Below are 24,348 nucleotides of genomic sequence, written 5' to 3'. Positions count from 1 at the left end.
CCAGTCAGTGCCAGCCCCACGTCCCCTCCTTCCCAGCGCACTCTGAATCCTCGTCATCCTTGGTTCTGACCCTGGTTTGGGCCCGCCGCCAGGCTCCACCTAGATGGCCACAGCCGTCCTGAGGGCCTCTTGATGGGCACCATGGGGCTTTGGATACGGAGGAAGGAGCCTGCCCATGTCAAACCCAACAGACTCATCAACACACTGTCCGTGGTGCACAGGGGCCCCAGGGATGCTCTTCTCTGCAGCCAGGTAGGGTCTGACCCGTCCTGCCCTTCCTCTGACCTACCTCTCTGTCTGAGCCCCGCCCACCCCAGGCAGCTTCAGAGGAAGTGGTTACTCCCCAGGCAGCCACCATCACTCTATTTTGGCTCTCTGAATGCACCAGGATGTCTGCAGTCACCACAGGACCTTTGCACAGACCGTCCCCATGCCTGCAACCCTCAGCCTTCATTCTTTCTTTGAGAACACATACTTTTTGAGGTATAACATACATGTGGGAAAGTACACGAATCTAAGTGCACAGTTCTAAGTCTTACAAGAGCCCCCTCATTGCCCTTCCTCCCCAGCACTCACCCTTCACCCTAATGCCGCACTATACCATGGGCTAGCATCACTTCTTCCTAGCTTTCTGCACAGAACACTCCTGGATGTGTCGCTGGTGCCTGGCTTCCTTCACCCACCCTCCACCGCCATGCCCCGGAGTCTGGATCAGCTGTCATGCCTCCACCTCCATAACTTCCCTGCACACCCTGGCCAGGCTAGTGTCATGCTGACCTGCTCCCATGGCAACCGCTCTGTCCCCATGGCAACCGCACCATCCTAGTGCCTGTGGTAACTGTTCATTAGTCTGTCAGTAGGATATACGGATAAAAAGCAAAGCACGGTCAGGCATGCAGCAAGCGGGCCACGAGGCCCCCAGGAAAGGGTCTGCTCCTCATGCACAGAGTCTGAGACCAGCTATGAGTCTGGCGTTCAGCATAGAGCAAACACCAAGGCTTCCAGGGGTTAGCATTAAAGGCATATTGCTTGAGGGGGAAGGTGGGTGAGCCCATGCCATGCCCCTGAGTCAGTAACTAATCACAGCTGGGAGATCCTCTGAAAGTAAAGGTCCTTCGTGATGAGCCACCGACAGACCTGCTGGCCAGCATGGCATCTGCTGTGAGCCGGCTCCCCCTGAGGATGCCTTAAGAGGAAATCAAACAGTGCGGGAGGGAGAAATACTGCCTCGACAAGAACACAGGAAAGCTGATGACGTCCTTACGTCACACAAAGGCTTCTGCATCAGATGTGGATGCAAGCTGCCAAACGAAGCCAGGTCACCATTACATGCATACTGTGCTTTCTATCGGCAGCCTGGTCGAGCCCGGGCGTTACTACCATCACTGGGAACAGCGGGAGCAAGCCGACTCCATGCAGAGCAATCTGGAAGTGGATGTGTGGGCCCTTTCCGGTTGACCACAGGCATCGTGATCCTTGTAGAGGATGGGATTAGTGCTCTGGCCACCCCAGAGCTGCCAGTGGACACTCTGGCCAGGAGACTTGGAGTCATTCTCAACCACGTTACCCTACAGGAACCCTGGAAAGGGTTTTCTGGTTTCGGGACCCTCCATGAAAATAATTACATCCAAACACCGTATTAGTTCCCTGGTGTGCTTGCCTAAGTGGGTGCACGTGCTAGTGTGTGCCTGTGTTCATGTACACGTGTGCTCACATGTTCCTGTGCATGTGCACACTCATGTGTGCCTGTGTTTGTGAACACAAGTGCTCATATGTTCTTGTGTTTGTGTATACTCGTGTGCACATATATGCTCACATGTTCCTTGCATGTGCACACTCGTGTGCCTGTGTTCGTGTACACGTGTGCTCACATGTTCCTGTGTTTGTGTATACTCGTGTGCACCTGTGTGCACATATGTGCTCACATGCTCCTGTGCGTGTGCACACTCGTGTGTGCCTGTGTTTGTACACACGTGTGCTCACATGTTTCCTTCTTTGATTTTCTGTTACAGTAGAGCTTCTGTGCCAGAAAGCCCCTTGTCTGCTGCAGCATGGCCATCCAGAAAGGACACGGAGGGCGGGCACTGGGACTGGCCATGTCTGCTATAAGTAGCCACCCCAGCCAGCAGCATCCAAGACAGAGGGGGCAAGAGGGGGCCTGTGGGCGCTGGGTCACGGGTGGGGGTCTTTGGATGGGGTCTGCAGGTGCTGGGCCACAGGCCCTGGGTCATGGGTGGGAGTCTGTGGGCTCCTGAGCAAGGCTGGCAGAGAAGTCTGTGCCCTCACCCAAGCACAGGGAGGACACACAAAGTACTGTTGGGATGTGGGTGTGAGCAGGCAGTCCCTGAAACAGTCGGGGCCATGCACTTGCAGGCCCCTTACTCTGGCTTTTCATCCATGTTTCTCCTCATTCAAAAGAAATAATTGAGCAGATAACCCACCTTTTAAATAGAATGAAATATTTATTCATTGTGTACCTGGTAAATAAGTTATTTCTAGGTACATTAACAAGAGGTAAGAAAACAAAACATGAATTTTAAAAAAGATAGCCTCATAAGATGGGCAAGAGTTATTTTAATGGCTTATTTTGCATATGATTCACCCTTTAAATGACACGCACATCCCCGTGCAGCGACCCCAAACAATAGGCTTTGAGCTGTGGTGTTTACTTACACGTAGATGCTTTTCAATAAATACAGTAGAGCTCTGTTAGGGGTATGATCTCTTCCTTATGATTTTCTTGATGACATCTTCTTTTCTGGAGCTTACGGTATTATAGGGATTCAGTAGATGACACATATAACATACAAGATGCGTGTTAATTGACTTTATGTTACCGGTTAGGCTTCCGGTCGACAGCTATCAGTAGTTAAGTTTGGGGGGGGTGGTTAAAGTTTATATACAGACTTTTGGCTCTGTGGGCATCAGCGCCCCCAACCCCCATGTTCTTCAAGAGTCGCTATATTCTTGGTTTTGCCAGAAATAAGGTCAGTGAAGGAGTAATTCTATTGTGCTGTCCTGGAGAAAATTGGCCATCAGTTCAATGTGCATGCCAGCCACCATTCTGCACCGAGCAGCGGGAGCAGGCTGTGTCTGGACATGTGGGGGCTGGGGCCCAAGGGTGGGGGCAAGGTCAAGCCTTCATGCTCTGGCTCCCCCAGCGGCCACTGCTGCTCTGGACGGGTGCCTCCCGGCTTCTCCCTTGTCCCGTGAGCACACCCTCTGCACAGCACCTGTTCCGAGGGGCTGGAGTCCTCGCTGTGAGGGTTTTTACAGGATAACTGCTCTCCCCATCTGTAAATGGGCAGCCTAAGCAAGACCCAGCCCTCTGGTGACCTGGCCGCTGTTTCTCCATGTGTGTGGAACACGAACACGTTTTCTATAGAGGACATGAGCACGTGTGCCAGGCAGGGCAGGCACGCGCTGTGGGAGCCCCGGCGCACTGGGACATCCCTCCTGGCATTTGGGCCTGGCAGCTGCAGGCTGCTGAGAAGAGCCGCAGGCAGCCGGCTTGGGGGAGAAGGAGCAGTTCATTCTCTCCAGCCCCCTCACTGTCTGCCTTGCTGCCCTCGGTGACCCCGAGGTGAGCCGGGGCATCTCTGGCACAGTCACCACAGGTGAGGACAGTTCTGCAAAAGGATCAAGAGTCAGGAGAGCAGACCCACTATCCTGGGAGGCTCTAGTTCCCGTGGGTGGATGCAACATGGAAGTCTCCGAGGGCCCTGAATATACAGCAGCGTTCAGAGAGGTTCCATGTGGTCGACACTGGCCATGGTGCCAACAGACAGTAGCCATCCAAACAGGATGCTTTTACAGGTGAAAAATCCCAGATGTCTCAACACTTGCTGGGAGAAATGTTGTGTCACCTGATGAGTAGGATGGACACTTATTAGTTACGTGTGTGTGCACCTGTGTGTGCCTGTGCACCTTTGTGTGTGCCTGTGCATGTGTACCCGTGTATATGGACCTTTGGGTGTGTGCATGCACCTGTGTGTGCACCTGTGTGTGCAAACATGTGTGTACGTGTGCACCTGTGTGTGCCTGTGCATGTGCACCTGTGTATATGGACCTTTGTGTGTGTGCATGCACCTGTGTGCGTGTGTGCACCTGTGTGTGCCTGTGCATGTGTACCTGTGTATATGGAACTTTGTGTGTGTGCATGCACCTGTGTGTGCACATGTGTGTGCAAACATGTGTGTGCACGTGTGCACCTGTGTGTGCCTGTGCATGTGTACCTGTGTATATGTACCTTTGTGTGCGTGCACCTGTGTGTGCACACGTGTGCGAACATGTGTGTGCGTGTGCACCTGTGTGTGCAAACGTGTGTGCGTGTGCACCTGTGTGTGCCTGTGCGTGTATACCTGTGTATGTGTGCCTTTGTGTGTGTGCGTGCACACGTGTGTGCGTGCGTGTGCACCTGTGTGTGTCTATGTACTTTTGTGTGTGTCTGTGCATGTGCACCTATGCATATGTATTTATGTGTGTGTTCATGCACCTGTGTTTGTGTTCAAGGCCCCACACATTTAAAAACATTAATAAGAAGCAAGCTAATTCTTAGGACAACTTTTATCATCTTTCCTGCAGGATCAGAGGTGATTGACTTTGATGGAAAAAGTTCCCTGCTTTACAGATTTGTTCAAAGTACCAGGAGTCCAGCGAAAGACATCATTTCTTTGAAATTTAAAACCATGCAGAGTTATGGGCTTCTATTCCACAGACGGGGCAGAAATGGAGATTGCATCACCCTGGAATTAGTGAAAGGGAGGCTCCTTCTGTTCTTCAATTCAGGTAAAGTGATCAGCCAGGGAACTCAATAATCTGAATTCTTAGATGTAATTTGTACTCCAGCATTTTTATACCTAATCTTTTAGCAGGCATAGATAAGGGCCTAGACTTACAGATTCTGACTCTCTTTTGCTTAAAAACATATTAAAGTGTAGTAACTGTGCTGGGAGGCAGTCACTGGAGCTCTTCGTATCCGGCAAACACTCCTACGTCACCGGATCCAGGGCTTCCCAACCCCACTTTGCACCAGTGACATTTTGGACCAGATGACTCTTCGTTGGGGGATGCCCTGTGCATTGGAGGATGTTTACCAACATCCCTGCCCTCGACCCACCCACATCCTGACCGGTGTCCCCTGGGGGACAAAGGTGCCCCACAGAGAGCCACTGCCCTGTCCCCATAGCAGAGTTCTCGGCAAAGACGGGGCTTCCAAAGGAAGCAAGCCTGCAGAGGTCCCAGTAATGAAGGGAAGTGGCCGAGAAGAGCCCTGATGGGCAGGGTGTCCCAGGGTCAGATGCAGCAGCTTCACGGGGTTGAGGAAGCTTGGTCTGGCAAGACCTAACTGCCCGTTTCCCCGGCCAGGCACCACCGCACCCTCCCCGTCCGGCCCCGGGGTTGTGGCGCTGGGCAGTCTGCTGGACGACCAGCACTGGCACTCGGTGCTCTTTGAGCATGCCCACCAGCATGTGACCCTCTCAGTGGACCAGCACTCGAGGCAGTTCCAGGCACGGGCACAGCTGAGTCACTTGGACCTGGATCCTGAGGTGCGGAGTCTCCCATCAGTCATGACAGGGTGTGGGGTTTAAATGCAGCGTAGCCTGGGCAGAAGGAGGAATCCTTCAGAGAAGCGCCCTTTCCTGGCACATGTGGTCTGGGCTCAACTGTGTCCTAAAGGGAGCCGTGTCCTGGGCACTCTCTGCAGCCTGACTCAGAGCGCGGTCAGCTATGCTCAGTGTGGCCGACAGCAAATGTCAAGTGCCGCTGAGCTGACCTGAGGAATCCGGCTGGCGTCCCAGTGAGATCCCAAGCTAGCGGCTGGTTCCAATGCCCTGTCTCATCCTTCAGCTTTGAAACACGCCTAACATATTTGCAGCCCTTTGCACACATGTCCCTAAATTATGCAAAGATATAACATTTTATGCCATTTTTGTAAGACATTGTCAGGTTCACAAACTATTAAAAGAAGCTAAACACTGAAACTAAAACAGAAATGTGTTTGGCAGAAACGGACGATGGGCAGTTCTTGTCTTATTTTTCATGATTTTATTACCTAAACTCTATGAATTGGCAAAAATAACATCATATTTTATACACAGATGAATGTAAATTCCATCCAGAGATGTATAAGCTAGAAAATCATTTTTATTTTCTACACAGACTTCCTTTTGCACGGGTTTGGGGTTACACGGATCAGCTCTCCCTCACAAAGTGCACATCTGGACACAGAGATGTGATGCTCCCCTCACCTGACACACACCACAGCCGACTTGATGAGCACCCCAAGGAGGCCAGTTCATCTAACACATTGCAGATGGGATGGCTGTCTTGGTCGGCTCCCCGGGACACCAGGCTGTGCCCTTGGGAAGAACTATAAGGGAAGGTAGCAGCAGGTCAGGGAAGGGTTCCTGCGGGGACCCTGGAGGGCAAGCTGTTCCCTCCAGCTGCCCGCCTGCACCTGCCAGCATTGGAGAAGTCCCATCCCAGGAGCAAGACTTCCCCAGCACTCGAAGGTGCAGAGCTGGTGGTGAGTAGGGCCTGACGCTCTGCTCTGGGCCCTGCGTCCAGGCCTGCACTTGCTGTTCCATCATGGATATCAGTAACCCCTTTCCTCCCCAGGGTCCAAGTGAGATGCCAAATCACACATTTCCCTAATTACAGATGAAGGATCTCTAGTGTGGCAGACATCAGCAGCATGTAAACCATGTCAGAGTCTCTGCTTAGAATTTCACTTAAAAGAGTGAACAAAACACGCAATTATGCAGAATTGCGTACCTGGTCCCCTTCCTGCTACACCTCTGAGCCCTGAATGTTTTAAGCAAGTTAGTGGGAAATGACTAAAGAATATTATTGATGTCATTTTTCTTTCTAAGATCAGTTTTGGAGGGATTTTAGCACCTGGAAAATCTGTGACATTGCAAAGAAAACACTTTGACGGATGTTTAGAAAATATTAATTTTAATGGAGAGGATATCATTGATTTGGCCAAGAAGCACAGACCACAGATTCTCATCAGGGTAAGAATCTGCCTGGGGAGAGAGGGGTGGGGGGCCTCGGAGGAATGAAGGCCCTCATGTGCCCCCTGAGTGACGTCAGATTAGGGTGACGTTACTCATGTCACAGCCTCCTCACCTGAGTGAGAAACACAGACCAAGCGCACGTAACTAATTTACAGTAATTGCTTAAATATGAGACAAAGAAACATGTCTTCCATTAAAATGTAAGATACAGTCTCAGCTTATGCTTTCCAGAGTGCAGAGGTAGCTGCTTACAGGGAGCAGTCCCCTTAGCAACGGGGTTTTCTCCGTGAGCTGGCGGGAGCGCGGGCCACCCCACAGGGAACCCGGCCACCTATACCTCACGTGTAAATACAGCATTTGCCATGGGAGTTTGGACACACACATGCATCAGTAAGCTACCATGTTTTCCGTGGCCCTTGGGACATGATAAGGTGGTTCCATGTGGGGTCTTCACATCAGAGGCTAAGACCTGACCTGTCTCCCAGTAGCTGGGTCACGGGAACAAATGTTCAATCTCTGGATCTTCTTCTCCTGCCTGTGGTCAAAATGCCCGTCTGTGAGCTCTGTCAGCCCCAGCACACTCCCAGAGGGTGAATTTTGTTGCAACAGCCTGCGCGGGCTCTGGGCTTTGTCCTGGCTTCACCCAGAGGTGCACAAAGCAAGGCCGAGGCTGCCTGCACTGGGGTGAGCTGCTGGTGCGGTCTGTGTCTCCAGGGCTGGGGAGTTGGGTGGGCAGGAGGCCACGCCCTGAGATCCCGGCTCGGGGGACGCAGGTCTGGGGGCCATGGTGGGGGATCGGAGTGAGGAGCAGCCCCCCACCTCCAGGGCCTCCTCAGATCTGCTTCCTGTCCTCAGGGCAACGCCTCCTTCTCCTGCTCCGAGCCGCAGCCCGTGCCGGTCACCTTTCCGAGCGCTGGGAGCCACTTGGTGCTGCCGGGTACCGCGGCACAGGACGGGGTCTCCATCAGCTTCCAATTCCGGACGTGGAACCAGGCAGGGCTCCTGCTGTCCAGCTGGCCGCCTCGTGGCTCCACGGGCTTTCTGCTCACGCTCAGAGATGGAGCCCTCAGACTGGGGCTGTCCCCACCTCCGGGACAAGCGAGGAGTGACATCACTGCAGGTAACACGCGTCCCCAAGCTGCAGCCCACAGGCACTTCACACTCATTTGAACATGATTCCTGGAGTCTGTAAGACACTCGGGGTCCCCACATCCAGGTACTTGTGCCCCATTTCCCTTGGACAGGGGCTCCCTGCTGTTTATACCCATGTGGCACCACTGTCGATGCCCAAAGTGGCCATCCCAGGTGGCGCCGGCGGCCCAGTCCAGCCGCCTGGGGAGGAGGTAGTGCCTGAGAGCCCCCCACTCCTTCCCGGGGACCCCGCCCTGCCCCCGCCCTGTCGAGCTGACCAGACACCATCTCAAGTCCCAGCGGCATCTCCCCGTGTGTTTTCTCTCTGGGGAAACATGGCAGCAGGGAGCCCATTCTTGGCCTTTGGCGATGGTGGTGAGGGAGCTGCCTCACGCTGTGCCCTCCGACCTCGCCAAACCCAGCTGTGCGTCTGGAAATGTGGCGGGCCTCCGGAGGGTGGCACGGTCGGAGAAAACACTGTGTCCTGGGGACACAGCCTCCCTCTTTGCTGACCCGCTCCTGCCCCAAGCCAGGAGCCATTCTGATTGGACACAAGGCTTTTGAGATAAGTGCTAGCATTCTAAAGCAGTGTTCTTTATGGTAAGTGATGGCGGATTGTTCTTGGACTGAGGACAGGAGAGAGGTGGGGCCTGTCCACTCACTGCTGCCCACTGGGAAGTCGGCCACTTCTGGGTTTGTGGGCTGGCATCAGATCTGAGAGCCTCGGGTGGAGGTGGACACAGAATGGGGACAGAACCACAGCCAGGCTGTTGGGACCACTGGGGTCTGCACACCTTCTCAGGAAGATCCAACTGGCCTGCGATGAACCACGTTTCCTCAGGACTTAGAGCGCTGGCTGCCAGGCACTCGCCACGGAGCTTGAGCGCCACTGAACCATTTGCATGGTCAGAAGTGAGGCCACGAAAGGGTTCCTGATGCAGCTGGTGCAGGAGGTCCCTATGGGTGCCGCCCTGCAGGGCTACATCCATGTCCGCAAGCATACTCCTGGGACGACCAGGAGCCGTTGACCTTCACCTAATCACTGACCCTTACGCTTATGGGGCAGGAAGCAGACTGAGCCCATTCCGTCCATCCTAGAACGTACCCCAAGAGCAGTGCAACATGACAAACAGCAGAGAGACACCAGGAAGAAGAGGCACACACTTCAACACGCAACTGTGACCCACATCTCTGAGGGGGTTGAAGCTCCAAGACTGGCATTCCCCCCATTTATCTAGAGAAGGACTGCCCTTTACAGCTTATTGAATGCTAGTAATGGGGTAAGTTTATAGGAGTAGGTTCACGAGAAAGAAATCAATCACATTCAGTATCTCGGCCATGAGCTGGCTCAGAGATTCGTTGGCATCAGAAAAAAACGTTAATTTATGGAAGTGCACCGGGGTCCTGTAGTGCATTGTGATGCATTCGATGTGCTTTGAGGAAGCTTCAGTCATGGCCTAATTTAAGGGTCTCATAGAACTTGCTTCAAGGCAAGTCTACTTTAACACGTCCCACAAAGTGGGTAACGTTTAACCAGTCAACTGGTGTGTTTGACAAAGGGCTAGAAGTAAGATTGCATGTGATACAATCATGTTTCCATCCAACCCCTGGTGGTGCCCTGAAGCTGGCCCCCACCTCCTGGGGCTCCATGTCCCTGCAGGAATAGCCCCCTCCCATTGGCCAGCCGGCCTGGGGCTTGGCTCCCAGGGGTCAGGATGTGGGACAGCGAGGAGCTCCGCTTCTGTGACCAGGACACATCTTCTGCCCCCAAAGGTCCCCTCGTGCCCATGGAGGGCAGACGCTACTGGCCGTGAGTGCCCCCGGAGAGGCCACAGTGCCAGAGACTGCATGGGGTGGTTGCCCACATCCACCAAGGAGCAGAGACCCTCAGCCAGCAGCCCTCGGGGACGACCCTGAGACAACCCTAGAGAGCGGGGCTCCAGTCCTGCCCTGCTGAGCTTTCAGAGCAGACCCCACCCTGAGCCAGCACCTGCCGGACCGCTAGGAAACCAAACCACAGCCAGAGGCCCCAGCCACGCCCAGACTCCCCGCCAGGAAACTGCCAAACCGAGGGCAACGTGTTATGTCCTGATAAATAACCAGCACAAATCAAAACATTGAATACGGTTACATTCATAACTACCGTGAAACAGACCGTGAATGTGAGCCCAGAACACACAGCTGAGGTGGGACCAAGTCCCCCTGCCCGCTTCAGGTGGCAACCGACCCCGGCCCGTTCTCGCACTTACCCCCAGGCCTGCGTGCGGCCCCACGAGCAGCATGGGACAACCAGGCACAGCTGTGAGGGTCCGGTATAGTAGTCTTTAGTGAGAAGAACGTATTTGTTTATGAGTTACAATAAATCAAAGATTTTGGTTAAGTAAGGGTGGCTTTTTCCCTTGGTTACCAGACATTTAAGTTGGTCCGATGTGCATTAAGGTCCTTACCTGGAATCAAAGTGAAATTGTGCTGAATTGGGTCACAATTTGAAAATGTGTTTGAATATAAGGTAATGTTTTCAACATGCTTTCCAACTTTGTAAATTTTCGTTTTAAATTGTTTACAAATATTACTTCAACCAGTTAGAGGTCAAAAAGAATTCTGCAGGCCACAAAACATTTTCTCACTCTGTCCTCCTTTGAATGTCAAATGGGCGGGACACCCACAGGACTGGGTGCTAAAACGTTTAACTAGGTGCCTTTTCTAGCTGGCTCTGTGTTTACTCTCTGGGCTGAACCCTGGCCAACCCAAAAGGACTTTCCTTTTCCATTAAAAAAAAAAATCAGTGGGGGAAAAAAAAAAATCTAAGAAACAAAACTAGGAGATTTAACAGCAAAATCCAGATGCCTGACTTCCAATAATAACCTGGAAATCCGGTAACCCCAAGAAGCCAATGCCCCTGTATGGGGTCCAGCTGCCGACTCAGCCAGGCCTAGGGACAGGGGGTCTCTTGGCTAATGGGGAGAATCAGGCCCATGACCCCGTCCATGCCACCCAGGGCCTCAGCAGACACAGGCCCATGATGTTTGAAATGCCCCGTGTGACCTGGGAAGACCCACCACCCCCCAGAACAAGTCCCTCAGCCCCTCCTCCACCCAGGGCCGCTCTCACAGGAGCCCCCTGAACTTGCCAGGTGGGGTGGTCAGGGTCACAGCCTCCCACGCAGCACTCCATGTGACAAGAGCAGCCTAGAGACCTACAGGTCTGTAACCCAGGGTGTTTCCGGCACCGTACCAGAAGGTATTTTCAGACAGACCTCATGGTAAGCAGGCTGGAACTACGGACATCCCTTCCTATGGCTTGGCCATGGGTGGGTTGGCTGTTACGGTGGGTCCCTGCAGAGATTTTGATCCTTAACTGGAGGGTGTGAAGTGGCAGGAAAACAACATCGAACTTCCTTGTACCTGTGCCATAATTTAGACAACAGCCACACTTCCATATGACCCCTAAAAGGTATATCACATGGAGGGGGCAGGAAGTCTGCAGTGGGCCCTGTAAGGACAGGGCTCCTCCACCCCCCACCCCGGGCCCTGTTCCTGTGGGACTTGGGCTTATGTCACCGTTGGAAGCATCATGAGGTCTGGGGTTCACAGGGGTCTCTAGCTGATCTCCATTCCCCAGGTGCTGGACTGAATGATGGGTCTGGGGTTCACAGGGGTCTCTAGCTGATCTCCATTCCCCAGGTGCTGGACTGAATGATGGGTCTGGGGCTCACAGGGGTCTCTAGCTGATCTCCATTCCCCAGGTGCTGGACTGAATGATGGGTCTGGGGTTCACAGGGGTCTCTAGCTGATCTCCATTCCCCAGGTGCTGGACTGAATGATGGGTCTGGGGTTCACAGGGGTCTCTAGCTGATCTCCATTCCCCAGGTGCTGGACTGAATGATGGGTCTGGGGTTCACAGGGGTCTCTAGCTGATCTCCATTCCCCAGGTGCTGGACTGAATGATGGGTCTGGGGCTCACAGGGGTCTCTAGCTGATCTCCATTCCCCAGGTGCTGGACTGAATGATGGGTCTGGGGTTCACAGGGGTCTCTAGCTGATCTCCATTCCCCAGGTGCTGGACTGAATGATGGGTCTGGGGTTCACAGGGGTCTCTAGCTGATCTCCATTCCCCAGGTGCTGGACTGAATGATGGGTCTGGGGCTCACAGGGGTCTCTAGCTGATCTCCATTCCCCAGGTGCTGGACTGAATGATGGGTCTGGGGTTCACAGGGGTCTCTAGCTGATCTCCATTCCCCAGGTGCTGGACTGAATGATGGGTCTGGGGCTCACAGGGGTCTCTAGCTGATCTCCATTCCCCAGGTGCTGGACTGAATGATGGGTCTGGGGCTCACAGGGGTCTCTAGCTGATCTCCATTCCCCAGGTGCTGGACTGAATGATGGGTCTGGGGTTCACAGGGGTCTCTAGCTGATCTCCATTCCCCAGGTGCTGGACTGAATGATGGGTCTGGGGTTCACAGGGGTCTCTAGCTGATCTCCATTCCCCAGGTGCTGGACTGAATGATGGGTCTGGGGTTCACAGGGGTCTCTAGCTGATCTCCATTCCCCAGGTGCTGGACTGAATGATGGGTCTGGGGTTCACAGGGGTCTCTAGCTGATCTCCATTCCCCAGGTGCTGGACTGAATGATGGGTCTGGGGTTCACAGGGGTCTCTAGCTGATCTCCATTCCCCAGGTGCTGGACTGAATGATGGGTCTGGGGCTCACAGGGGTCTCTAGCTGATCTCCATTCCCCAGGTGCTGGACTGAATGATGGGTCTGGGGCTCACAGGGGTCTCTAGCTGATCTCCATTCCCCAGGTGCTGGACTTAATGATGGGCAGTGGCATTCGGTCTCCCTGACAGCCCAGAGGAACCAGCTAAGTGTGGTGGTGGACCAGGCCGGGGCCTCAGTGGTTCACGCAGAGCTGCCTCTGGAGACCCACACAGGCAGTGCCTATCACTTTGGAGGTGAGTGTTGAGGTTGGGACCCCAAGGGACCCACCTGGCTGGTACCCACCCAAACTCCACCTCTCCTGCCCCTGGTCTGTGGCTGACATGACTTTTTTCTACTGATCATGTGTGACCGATTCCCCAAAAGCTCAGCAGATATGAAGTACTTTTTTCTCGGCAGTTGTATTGAGGCATAATTTATGTTAACCCGTGAGAGTCCCCTTGTCATTAGGATGCCCTTTTCCAGTTGTATCTGTTAGAGCCTTAGTGCTTGATCCCCCCCTTCCAGGGAGACTCCCCAGTTTCCTTTCCCCGCTGTCCTTCTGGGGCCAGGTGCTGCTTGGGTCACTGGTGAGGCTTCTCTAAAGGCTGGCTCCCAAGGGTAAGCGTCAGTGAGGCTGGTCCTTCCGGCCCCAGGCAGCTCCTGGCCAGCCACTATGAGGACAGTGGCACCCTCTGCCACGTTAGAATTCTACCAGTCAGTTCACTGTCCACTTCTCCCTCAGGCCAAACCTTCTTTGTGGGGTGGCCCCTGGCACAGTGCTCCGAATTGCCCCATTAGGCCCGCTAGAGGACCCTGGATGCCCAGTCCCCTCTGCATAGTGGACTTCGTGTGGTTCAGTTTCACGCTGACCACACGCAGCATGGGATGGACGGCCGGGGGCCCGTGCACCACACCCCCCTCTGGGGAGGCCTCACCAGCTCAGAGCAGCTGGTCCAGTGGTGGAGCAGGGGGCACAGACAGGTCTCTAGGGGCACTTCCAAGGCAGAGGCCCCAGGCGTGCCCCCAGCGAGCTCACGGTTGTAGCTGGCCTGCCTTTGGAAAGAACCAGAGGCCCATTTCCTCGCTCGCAGCAGAGCCTTCCAGGCCAGTGTTTGGATGATGTGCTTGCTATCACGCAGACCCTTACATTTTATGATACTAAGATGTTCTTGTAGAAATCTTTGTATGTTTGACCAAATCGCCCAGTACAAATCTGATTGCTATAAAAATCAAATTCATGTCCCTTACTTTGCGGAAGCCGGTCTTCAGGACAGGCCGACTGGAACAAGGCCGGGTGCCATGAGCTCCCGCACCTGGGGCTGCTTGTTGCTTCCGGATGAATGGCAGGTGCCCCGTCAGCTTCTGGCTTAATATCATCTTCAAACACTGTGATTTCAGTAATTTGTACTTATAATAATACAGTTTGTTATTTTGTTTCTAATTTTAAATCCACGGACATTTAAATTGTTTTGTTTATGATGCATCACAGAAGGAAGAGCTAAAACTCTCTAGCGTGCTTTAAGTAAGATCCTACTTCAAGTTCAGCCTGAATTAGAGACTCTAAGTTGCTTTCAGCTAAATTCTCCTTCAATGTCACTCTACCCCCTGCCGACCTAGCTTTCTCTGCCCCCCAAGTAGGCGCGAGGACAAGGGGGTCCACATGCTGGGAGCCTCTGACAGGGACGAGCCGCCTTTCACAAGGTGATGTCGCGGCCTCCGTCCTGAGCCCGTCTCTCTCTCGTGTTCCTGCCTCTGAGCAATCAGGGTGCCTCCCTCCCAGCTCCGGGTCTGAATGCAAGGCCTCGCCTGCTGGATTCCAGGGGTGTCTGAGGCTCATCTCCATTAATGCCCAAGAGGTGGACCTGATTTCAGTACAGCGGGGAGTGTTTGGGAACTTCAGCGGCCTGGACATCGACTCCTGCGGCATTCTGGACAGGTAAGGTCACTGCTCCCACCCCTGTGCTCGGACCTGTGATGGCAGATCGCAGGCGCTCACAGCTGGGCGTGCTTCCTCTCCCTCTGGGTCCCTGGAACCCCCTCGTGCTGCCCTTCCCCCGCTGTCCACGGGGAGTCCGAGAAAGTGAGAAAACGGTGTCTATGACTGTGTAGAACACCTTCTTTGGAATGACGCATTTGGGTGGAAGGTACATGCTCTTGACTACCCTTCTCCCATGTCGGCGAGCTCCCTGACTCAACATGGCTGCAATGTCCACGGAGAGAGATAGGTCAGTAGCATGTTGCCGGACAGCATGGATCATGACGACCAGATGCCGGAGACCAGAAGCCCATGTGGTCAGGGTGGAGTGTCCGGAAGGTGGGCCGCCGAACTGCCCCAGGTCCACAGGGGCAGCGAGAAAGGGCCTGCCCTGGGGACAGGTTGTTAGGACCCAGGAAGGGACGAGGAGCTCCCTGAGGACGAGGGGTGACCTCAGAGGTGTCTCTGGGGATGAGAAGTAAGTAAAATGCAGGAAGTGGGAAGGAAGGAAGAAGGTCAATGTCGCTGAGGCAGGAAAGCCAGGCTCTCACAAGGGGGTGATTTGGGTAGACAGACTGGCTGGCACCTTCCTCCCGCAAGTGCTAATATATTTTTGGATAAACGCTACAGCTTGAGAAACCCCTTCTTCACGTGTATGAGCAATTCAGTCCGAATTCACATGCACCTGTTCTCTCTCTTCTTAGCTTAGTCACATCCTAGCCCTTGTTGTACAATAATCAGAATTCAGTGTGAGCTTCACAAAATTCATCATCACTTGCAATCCTCAATAACAGCAGGACACAGGGGTGCCTGGTGCCTCAGCCAGTTGAGCGTCCAACTCCTGGTTTCGGCTCAGGTCAGGATCTCAGGGTCGTGGGATCGAGCTCCCTGCTCAGCGGAGAATCTGCTTCTCCCTCTCCCTCTGCCCCTCCCCCTGCTTGTGTTCCCTCTCTCGCTGTGTCTCTCTGTCAAATAAATAAATAAAATCTTTAAAAAATTTTTTTAAATAAAATAAATAAATAAATAAAATAACAGCAGGACACAGTCCTCACCAGCGGAGTGACTCACCCTCTCAGACGTGGTTTCCCCACATGCTCATTGCATTAATTGTGGGCGGAGCGGCCCTTCTCTGCTGAAGGGAGACTGTAGCCAAGGTCTGGGTTCCCAGACCTTCAGGGGAAACCGCCGCATCATGTGTAGGGCACAGTCACCCAGCGCACCTGGCTGGAGGGGCTCGCACACCCCAGACCCGCACTTGGCGGAGGGGTCGCTGGGGGCACGGCTGTCAGCAGGAAGGTAGCCTTGGGGGTGGCTGGACATGGTTCCAGTGGCCCCGTCAGCTGCTACCTCAGCTCTTGGGAAATTTCTCTAACATACAGCCTTTAACAAGCAATCTATGGGGACCAGTTTGTGCATAAAACTCATAGTAAAGGCAGATTTTTAACACAAACATAGAAAACGCATCATCTGTCATATAAAGATTCTTTATCACGTTTACCAAAGATCAGGTTGTGAGGTTAGAGCTTAAAATAGAACTTCAGTCTGAGGCTCCAGAAGAGATACAAAAGTGGCAGGAGGGTGTGTAACTTGTACATAGTATCTCTGGACAGGTTCTGCTTTGACACCTCTTCTGCTTTGAAAGCGTCTCTGGTATCATCTTTATGTACTCTGACTGGGAAAAGGTAGAAACAAATGTGTGCGAAGCCATCCGTCCACGTAGTGTGTGTGAATCGTGTTTTCTTGTTGGCCGCTGACGTGGAAGAACAGTTTGTCTCTTCACTTCCAGCGTGATGGACATTTGGGTTCTGTCCAGCTCGGGGCTGTGACCACGAAGCTGCTGTGAATGTTCAGGTACAAGTCCTTCCGAGGTCCACCTCCACTGTCCTTGAGCAAACACCGGAGGGGAATGGCCAGACAATGTGGGGGACAGCTCTGGGTTTGGGGGTGCCGCCACCCTTGCCTAAGGCGATGGTCCAGCGTCCAGTCCCCCAGCAGGGCGAGGCAATCCCGGTCCCCCAAGTCCCCGCCAGGACTCGCCGCGGTCAGCCCTCCACACTGCAGCCTTGACAAGGGGCGCACGGACGCCTCCCCATGGTCTGTGCCTAGCGCCTGGCCTTGTGGAGTCCTTACCTGCGGAAACGTCTCCTCAAGTCCTTTGCATGCTCTTTAGAATTTGTTTTCTTATGGAGTTTTGAGAGTCCTTTCTCAGATATGTGCTGTATAAATGCTCTTCCTCAGCTTTGTTTCCTTATTCTCCAACGACATCTTTTGAAGAACACAGCTCTTGATTTATACAAAGTCAAATGTACCCTTTCTTTTCCTTTTTATGAGTTGTGCCTTTGATATCCTACTTAAAAAGTTTCTGAGGGGCTCCTGGCTGGCTCACTTGGACTTTTGATCTCGGGGTTGTGAGTTCTAGCCCTACATTGGGTGTAGAGATTACTTACATAAAAGAAACTTGAAAAAAAATAAAAAAGAAGTCTGACTAATCTGAGGTCACAAGAATTTTCTGCTATGTTTATTCTAGACTTTTAGATTTAATTTATATCTGATAAAGTTCGAATATTTCTTAATATATGGCACAAGGTAGGCAGGGTTTTTGTTTGTTTTGCATATAGACATCCAGCACCGTTGTATGGAAGTGGGACCTCTCCTCCCTTCCGCTGGCTTTGTGCCTTTGTGGAAACCCAGCTGTGACATGGGCTTCTGTCTGAGCTGCTGATTTAGTTTCTTTGATCTATTTATCTTTCTGCCAATTCCACATGTTCGTGGTTATAGTCACATTATAATAACAACTGGAATCAGACGTTTTTGCCCTCCTAAATTTGTTTTGTTTTTAAATTGTTTCTGTTGTATTACATCTTTGAATTTTCATAGGAATTTTGGAACTGGCTTGTGAATTTCTTTTAAGAATCCTGCTAGGAATTTGATTAGGACTTTGTTGAATCTATACATCAATTGGCAGTGAATTAATCCCTCTCTGTGCAGTACGAGAACCTAAAAAATAAAAAGTCTTTTCCTTTCTCCCTCCAGCTTTCGTGATTTTGCTGCCAAACATTTTATCAACTCTCACTGTAAGCCCTTCCCTGCATCTTGTTTTATTTCTGCATAAACAGTCGATTCTCTTTTAACAGAATTTAAATAATAATCATAATCTTGGGTCATTTTCATCTGTCTGAGGTTGCCGTTGTCATTCACCTCTCAGGCTCTTAGTGAATTCTTTCAACACTGGAATCATCCTGATGGAATAAACAAGCCAAGTCTCTCCCTTTATTTCATGACAGTAAAAATCCCAAAATTTCCTCCAAAACTTCCAATCTGAAAATAGGAAAAATGGATTCAGCCAACTGATTGTGAAATGCAGGTCAATTAGAAAAGAGTGTATTTATCATGGAGTGGGAAATTTAGCCTTGAGTTTCCTGCTAAACTGGAAGCATTTTCTTTAGGGTCTGGAAATAGCAAGCGCCACCCCATCTATAATCTGCATGTCTGGTTCATCACTCATTTTGCTGGTCTTGCAGTTGTTGGTGAAACCCCTTCATCCTACAGGCATCCACCAAAGGCACACATATAACATTCTGAATAAACTATAGCAACTGTGTTCATGGGTTTCCTCAAGCTATCGAAAGTGCTGATACAAATATAAATTAGATGACATGGAATTCTCATGACAGATTAATGAGTCATTTTAAGAAATTTTCTGGGTAAAGTTTGTATCGTGTGTGATTACAGTTCCTATGCTTACGTATAAATACAAGCACATGCATAACCCTGGTGGCTATTTTGTGTGCTGTGGTTTTAAGTGAGTTCTGCTTCCCTTTATGAACTCTCTAGACTGAATATTTGATAATGGACATTTGCTGTTTCTATTCAAGAAAATCAGTTCTACTAAGATCAATTAAAATTCACAGAAGTCCTGCGAGTGAAAGTTCAAGTGTCCCATTTTAATTTTAGTTGGGCAGATTACAAAATATCCATTGTGCATAAATGGTGCTGAGTTTTCTTGGGTATTTTCTGATTTACTTGTTTATCTTGGGGGAATATAACGCATGTATGCCTTTGATCACAACGGGCCTTTTATTCCAAATACCAAGCAGACAAAGAATCAGAGCAACAGGTGAGCCTGGGATACATGGCCTGTGGGCGGCTGGCCCCTTCTTAGTCTCTGCATTATTTCCATCCTTTCTCTCAAAACTCTACATGTGGCAACAGTCCAGCATGACGCAGTGTCGCTGTTGGCTTCTGCAAGCGACTTCTGTTCCCGGCCCCACGGAGCGTCCACGTTGTGCTCCCGTGGCAGGAAACGTGTTTCTCCAGCAGACGGGGAAGCACACGTGTCAGCCCCCTGAGTCAGGGTTCATCAGCCCGGGGCTGGTGCTTGCTCGGTCATCACGCGCCGTGGGCGGCCGCTGTCCCCTCTTCGATGTCCCCGCACGTCGGCTAGCGGGACGGTATCCCCCAAAGAGCAGGAGTCACACGGAGACCCTCCCTGCTCCTCTTTCAGGTGCTTGCCCAACCACTGTGAGCACGGTGGCAGGTGCTCCCAGACCTGGACAGCCTTCTACTGCAACTGCACCAGCACGGGGTACACGGGCGCCACGTGCCACCACCGTAAGCGCTCTGCCCCGCCCCCTCTGCCCTCCTCTGCCCCGCCCCCTCTGCCCCGCCCCCTCCTGCCCCTCCTCTGCCCCGCCCCCTCCCGCCCCTGCCCTGCCTTCCTCTTCCGGATGCCTGTCCGCGTGGCTTTATCTACAGCCGTGACCCACGCACGTGCACCAGGGTCTGGTTGTGTTCTAGGTGGCTCACTTAAAGTCACTTACGTAAACATAAAAATTGATAGAAAAGAAGAAGACAATGGACAAAAGGAAAATAAACCTAAGAAAATCCATTGTAATCAAAGAGAAACCTGAAACAAAGTCAATCATTCCTAAATTAATCTCTGGTTGGGTTTCTTGAGTTGGCCACAGTTTTGCTTCTGAACTTTCTGGCAACACCACACAACGGAAATGTGATTGTTACTAGGTTATTAATGCTCACAGAAGTAAACAGGTTCCCAGGAGAATCCTGGTAGGACCCGGAGGTCTTTTGATGGTGGTGGTGATAATTGCAGGTTCGTTTGTGGGACGTCTTAGGTGTCAGGCCCTGTTCTTTGCCTCTTGTGCATTACACAATCCCATCCGCACTATGGGCATGACTGAAATCCCATTATCCGGTGAGGAAACAGCCGGTTCCATAACTAGTGTGGGTTTCTCACCTATAGCATCACTGAGGTTTGGGGCCAGAGAAGCCTGCTAGGGCCGCCCTGCGCCCTGTAGGACGTTCAGCCGCATCCCTGGCCTCCACTCACTGGAGGACAGTGGAGCCTCCCTCTGTTTTCTCCAAAATTGCCCCAGGCTGAGAGTGCCGCCTTGGTGGGATGCTCTGCACATTTTATATAATTTAACCTTAGGAGACTCATGGAAGGCAGGCAGGCGGGGATGCCATGAAGTCCTCTCTCACAACGGGGCCTGCGTTTTGGGAATGTGACCCACTGGGGGTCTCAGGGTCTGATCCTCGGGGAGGACCTGGGACCAGGACCCAGTCTCACAAGGACGCCTGGAGGAGAGGGAGGAAGACAATGGTCAAGAAGGGCTCTGGGCAGCCCCACCTTCTCAGGCTGGCTCCGAGTGGCCCGCGGGAGGGAGGGGAGAAGAGGTTCCAGAACCAGAGCCCAGGGCCTGAGGGGAGGAGGAGCCCCCACGGCTGTAACCCTCTCATCCATATCCCCCGTCATGCCCAAAACAGAACCCCGCACAGAGCAGATGCCTGGTGGATGTGCTTTTAATGAATTGACTTTTCTAGTTTAATTCTTATGAGTGACTGTCAGCCCTCGGGCTCCGAGGAAGCAGTCGGAGGATAAATGAGTGGGCTCTGCTTCTGCGAGCCGCCTGACCCACCCAAGTGGGTATCACCGTTGTTCTCCCCAGAAGAGCAGATGGCCCCCAGTAACGCACTGGTGAGGCCGCTCTGAGACATGGCCGGGAGGGGACCTAACTAGCCCAGGTCACCCCCCTGCTCTTAATCGGGGCGGGAGGGGCGAGGTGAGCGGACACACTGTAAAGAACAAAGGTTCATGTGTTCCGGGGCCGTCTGCCAGCAGATAAAGCTCCAGCCAAACACTCGTGGTCTGGTTCCTGGTGACGGGACAGTGCACCAAATTCTGCACTGGACCAAGTAATCGTATTTGCCTGTAGAGGCTTTAACGGCACTGTAAGTCTAACCCTCCTACCTCCTTCATTACCTTATCACACACATTCCTTTAAACAATGGTTCCACATTTTCGGATTTGGTCACATTTCCTCCCGGAGGGTGATTATTTGCTATGATGCAGAACATGGGGTCTCCTTCACCTCCTCCTTATTAATGTAGGACTCTCCCTCCATCCCATTTCCGGTGACCGACTGGTGGTTCTCCCCAGCCCTCTACGAGCAGTCCTGCGAGGCATATAAGCACAGGGGCAAGTCCTCAGGGAGATACTACATCGACCCTGATGGCAGCGGACCCCTGCAGCCCTTCCCCGCGTTCTGCAACATGACAGGTGAGTCAAAAATTTCAACTCTTACTAAACAAAAATCACAGCCCGGTAAGTAGATTTGTACCTGCCTAACAGCTTTATTAGGATAACCTTGTGAGAGCAGTTATTCAATAGAAGCATTTGATATAAATCATTAAAAATAGTTCAAAAGTGAAAATTCATAATTATGTCATTATTTACATGCATGTACTCTGTGGAATACTTAATAATACAATTTTGCCTATTAAATCCTGAAACAAAAGGTTTTTCAAGACTTACCTGTTTGGATTCATGGATGTGCAACTCAAAAGCATTTTCACCTGTTTTGTTGTTGTTGTTGTTGTTGTTTGAGATCTTATTTATTGTAGAGAGACTGAGAGCACGAGTGCAGAGAGGGGCAAGAGGCAGGGAGAGACAGAATCTCAAGCAGGCTCTCCTCTGAGCACAGAGCCCCACGCAGGGCTCAATCCCACAACCCTGAGATCATGACCTGAGCCGAAATCAAGAGTTAGGACGCTCAACCGACTGAGCCACCCAGGCACCCGCATTTTCACCATTTTACATAAGTAAAAATTGTGTACATTTCAGCTAGACAGCTTGATGGTCTTTGAGTGAGTGTGAACATTCAATGTGTGTGCTTTTGAGCTCCTTAATTCCCGCGCAGAGGCAGGCTATCTCTCTAATCGCCACATGTGTTTCTGTGACTGTGGCCACATCCCCATGTCCTGTCCACACTGGAGTCCATGCATCCACCCCTCAGCCCACGCTGCCCCTCGCCCCCAGGCAGGACACCTTCCACGATGCATCTCTGCATTGCTGTGTGACGTTAGCTCCAGGCTCCAGACAGAACTGCCTTCTCTTTAAATTTTCTACCTTGCTGTTTCCGATAGATAGTGTTATCCAGATTTTAGAGTGTCGCCCTGGGCACTAGGTTGGATGCTATCCCCCCAAAATTCACGTCCCCCTGGACGCTGCGAATGTGACTGTGTTTGGAAATAATGTTTCTTCAGATGTGGTCCAGCTGAGATGCGGTTGTGCTGGGTGAGGGTGGGCTCTGGGGCAAAGGCCCATGTCCTGATGAGGGGAGGGAGACTGGGGACCACGGACACAGGAGGGGAGGGGTCGTGTGAACAGCAGAGGATGGCCAGGGTTCCGGCTACACCAGCAGCGCTGCAGGAGGGCGTGGTCCGGCCACCCCCTCACTCGGGCTCTGGGCCCCGGGTGTGGGAGAACTGACCTGGGTGCACGAAGCCACCAGGCTGTGGTGCTTTGTTTCAGCAGCGGGGAAGACAACACACCCTGTTGCAAATTCCCTGAGGAAAGAACCATTTCTGGATAGATTTTTTTTAAGATTTTATTTATTTATTCATGAGAGACAGAGGGGGAGAGAGAGAGAGAGAGAGAAGCAGAGGGAGAAGCAGGCTCCCGAAGAGCAGGGAGCCCAATGCAGGACTCGATCCCAGGACCTTGGGATCATGACCTGAGCCGAAGGCAGATGCTTAACCATCTGAGCCACCCAGATTTTTTTAATGATTTTTGAATAGTTTAAAACCATTCCCATGAAATTTTGATTTTCTTTCTCTTCAATTCTCAAGATAAAATCTGAGTGTTGCTGCCTTTAACCAAATTATTTGAACAAACGTGAGTCAGGCAGGTCTTCCTCCCGAGGTTGTGGAGCGGCGGGGATGGAGCGGCAGTGTGCCGGCAGCGCGGGGCTCAGACGAGCATTTCCACACCAGCGCCCAGACCTCCGGTGGAGACACGGGTCCGTGTCTGAGACAGCCGGGCCCAGTAAAGAGTGAGGGGAAGTCCGAGGCTGGTATCTGGGGACCCCTGGTTCCGCAGGTAAACACAACTCCCTCTGGGGTGTCTTCTGCTTGGAGGCAGTGCGTGGCCACCTGGTCCCTGCTGCACCTGACGTTCTCTGCAGACAACGGGCACGCGTGCTGGGAGCCCCTCTGGGTGTGCAGCAGCGCTGAGCCGTGTCTGGGCGGGCGGCGGCACTGAGCCGTGTCTGGGAGCGCAAGAGCGCGGAGCCGTGTCTGGGTGCACAGGAGCGCAGAGCCATGTCTGGGCGTGCAGGAGCGCAGAGCCATGTCTGGGTGGGCAGCGAGGAGCCGTGTCTCCACGCGCAGGAGCGAGGAACCGTGTCTGGACGCGCAGGAGCAAGGAGCCATGTCTGGGCGCGCAGCGGCGTGGAACCTCAGAGGCGGAGCCTGATCCCGGCCTGTCTGCCCCCCAAGTCCTCCTGGGGGTCCATCGACCGGACTTGTGGGTGCAATGATGGTGTGTCTGAGTGATGGCCAGGCCTTGACCTCTGGAAGAATGAAGATGTGCCTTCATGCGTGGTGCAGGCGTGCATGCGTGGTGCGGGATGCCACATGCGTGTGCCTGCCCCAGAGCTGGGCGGCGGCAGGAGCACATAAGGTCGTTTGTTCGCAGCTTCACCTCAGCAACCTGTGTCCTCCACCTCGGACTCAGAATGGCCACAACAGCGTGAGGCGCCCTGACCCCTTACAGACGCTGTCCCTTGCCACAGGGTGAGGGGACAGCAGGCAACCCAGCCGTGCGTGTGCGTTTAGGGACGGAGCCCTCGCCCAACACCGCAGATGCCAAGGGGCTGGACTTGCTGAGGCAGTGCAGTGCGCTTGGCAGTTTTCTTGACCTTCGTTGTGAGTTCAAGGCCAGGTGCTGAAGTCATTTGTCCCATTGACACCTTCTGTACCCTAACATTTCCTCCTTGTGGCCACAGTCAGCCCTGGCCATCCGGCAGCAACGGCGCGGCTTCACTGTCCCGGGTGTCCTGGGGGCTTGCTCCAGAGCCTCGCCTCCGAGGAGGGTGCTGTAACAGGAGGGCCAGGGAAATGCAGGAGAAGGAGAATGGGGCTGACCACGACCCCAGAGAGGCTCTGCGGGATGGGAGGGTGGGCAGGGAGCACAGTGGTAGGCGGGATGGGCCCTCGTCCAGGCAG

The 24,348-nt window shown here is 52.7% G+C and overlaps 1 protein-coding gene across 2 annotated transcripts in view; it reads left to right on the top strand.

Moving 5' to 3' along the window:
* Nucleotides 1-24,348, top strand: part of LOC113920904 (contactin-associated protein-like 4) — a 169,142-nt gene that overhangs the window by 94,381 nt on the left and 50,413 nt on the right. For both annotated transcript variants that reach the window (XM_027591300.2, XM_027591299.2), the window contains exons 5-12: nt 4,585-4,788; nt 5,368-5,549; nt 6,876-7,019; nt 7,878-8,142; nt 12,953-13,102; nt 14,613-14,784; nt 19,328-19,434; nt 21,281-21,400. In XM_027591300.2, coding sequence (XP_027447101.2) covers nt 4,585-4,788; nt 5,368-5,549; nt 6,876-7,019; nt 7,878-8,142; nt 12,953-13,102; nt 14,613-14,784; nt 19,328-19,434; nt 21,281-21,400 — 1,344 coding nt within the window. The remainder of the gene's footprint in view (nt 1-4,584; nt 4,789-5,367; nt 5,550-6,875; nt 7,020-7,877; nt 8,143-12,952; nt 13,103-14,612; nt 14,785-19,327; nt 19,435-21,280; nt 21,401-24,348) is intronic.

Source organism: Zalophus californianus, chromosome 3, assembly GCF_009762305.2.
Source record: "Zalophus californianus isolate mZalCal1 chromosome 3, mZalCal1.pri.v2, whole genome shotgun sequence".
Lineage (NCBI taxonomy): Eukaryota > Metazoa > Chordata > Mammalia > Carnivora > Otariidae > Zalophus > Zalophus californianus.
The sequence above is the reverse complement of the archived record's forward strand: the minus strand, read 5'-3'. Positions and strand labels throughout refer to the sequence as shown.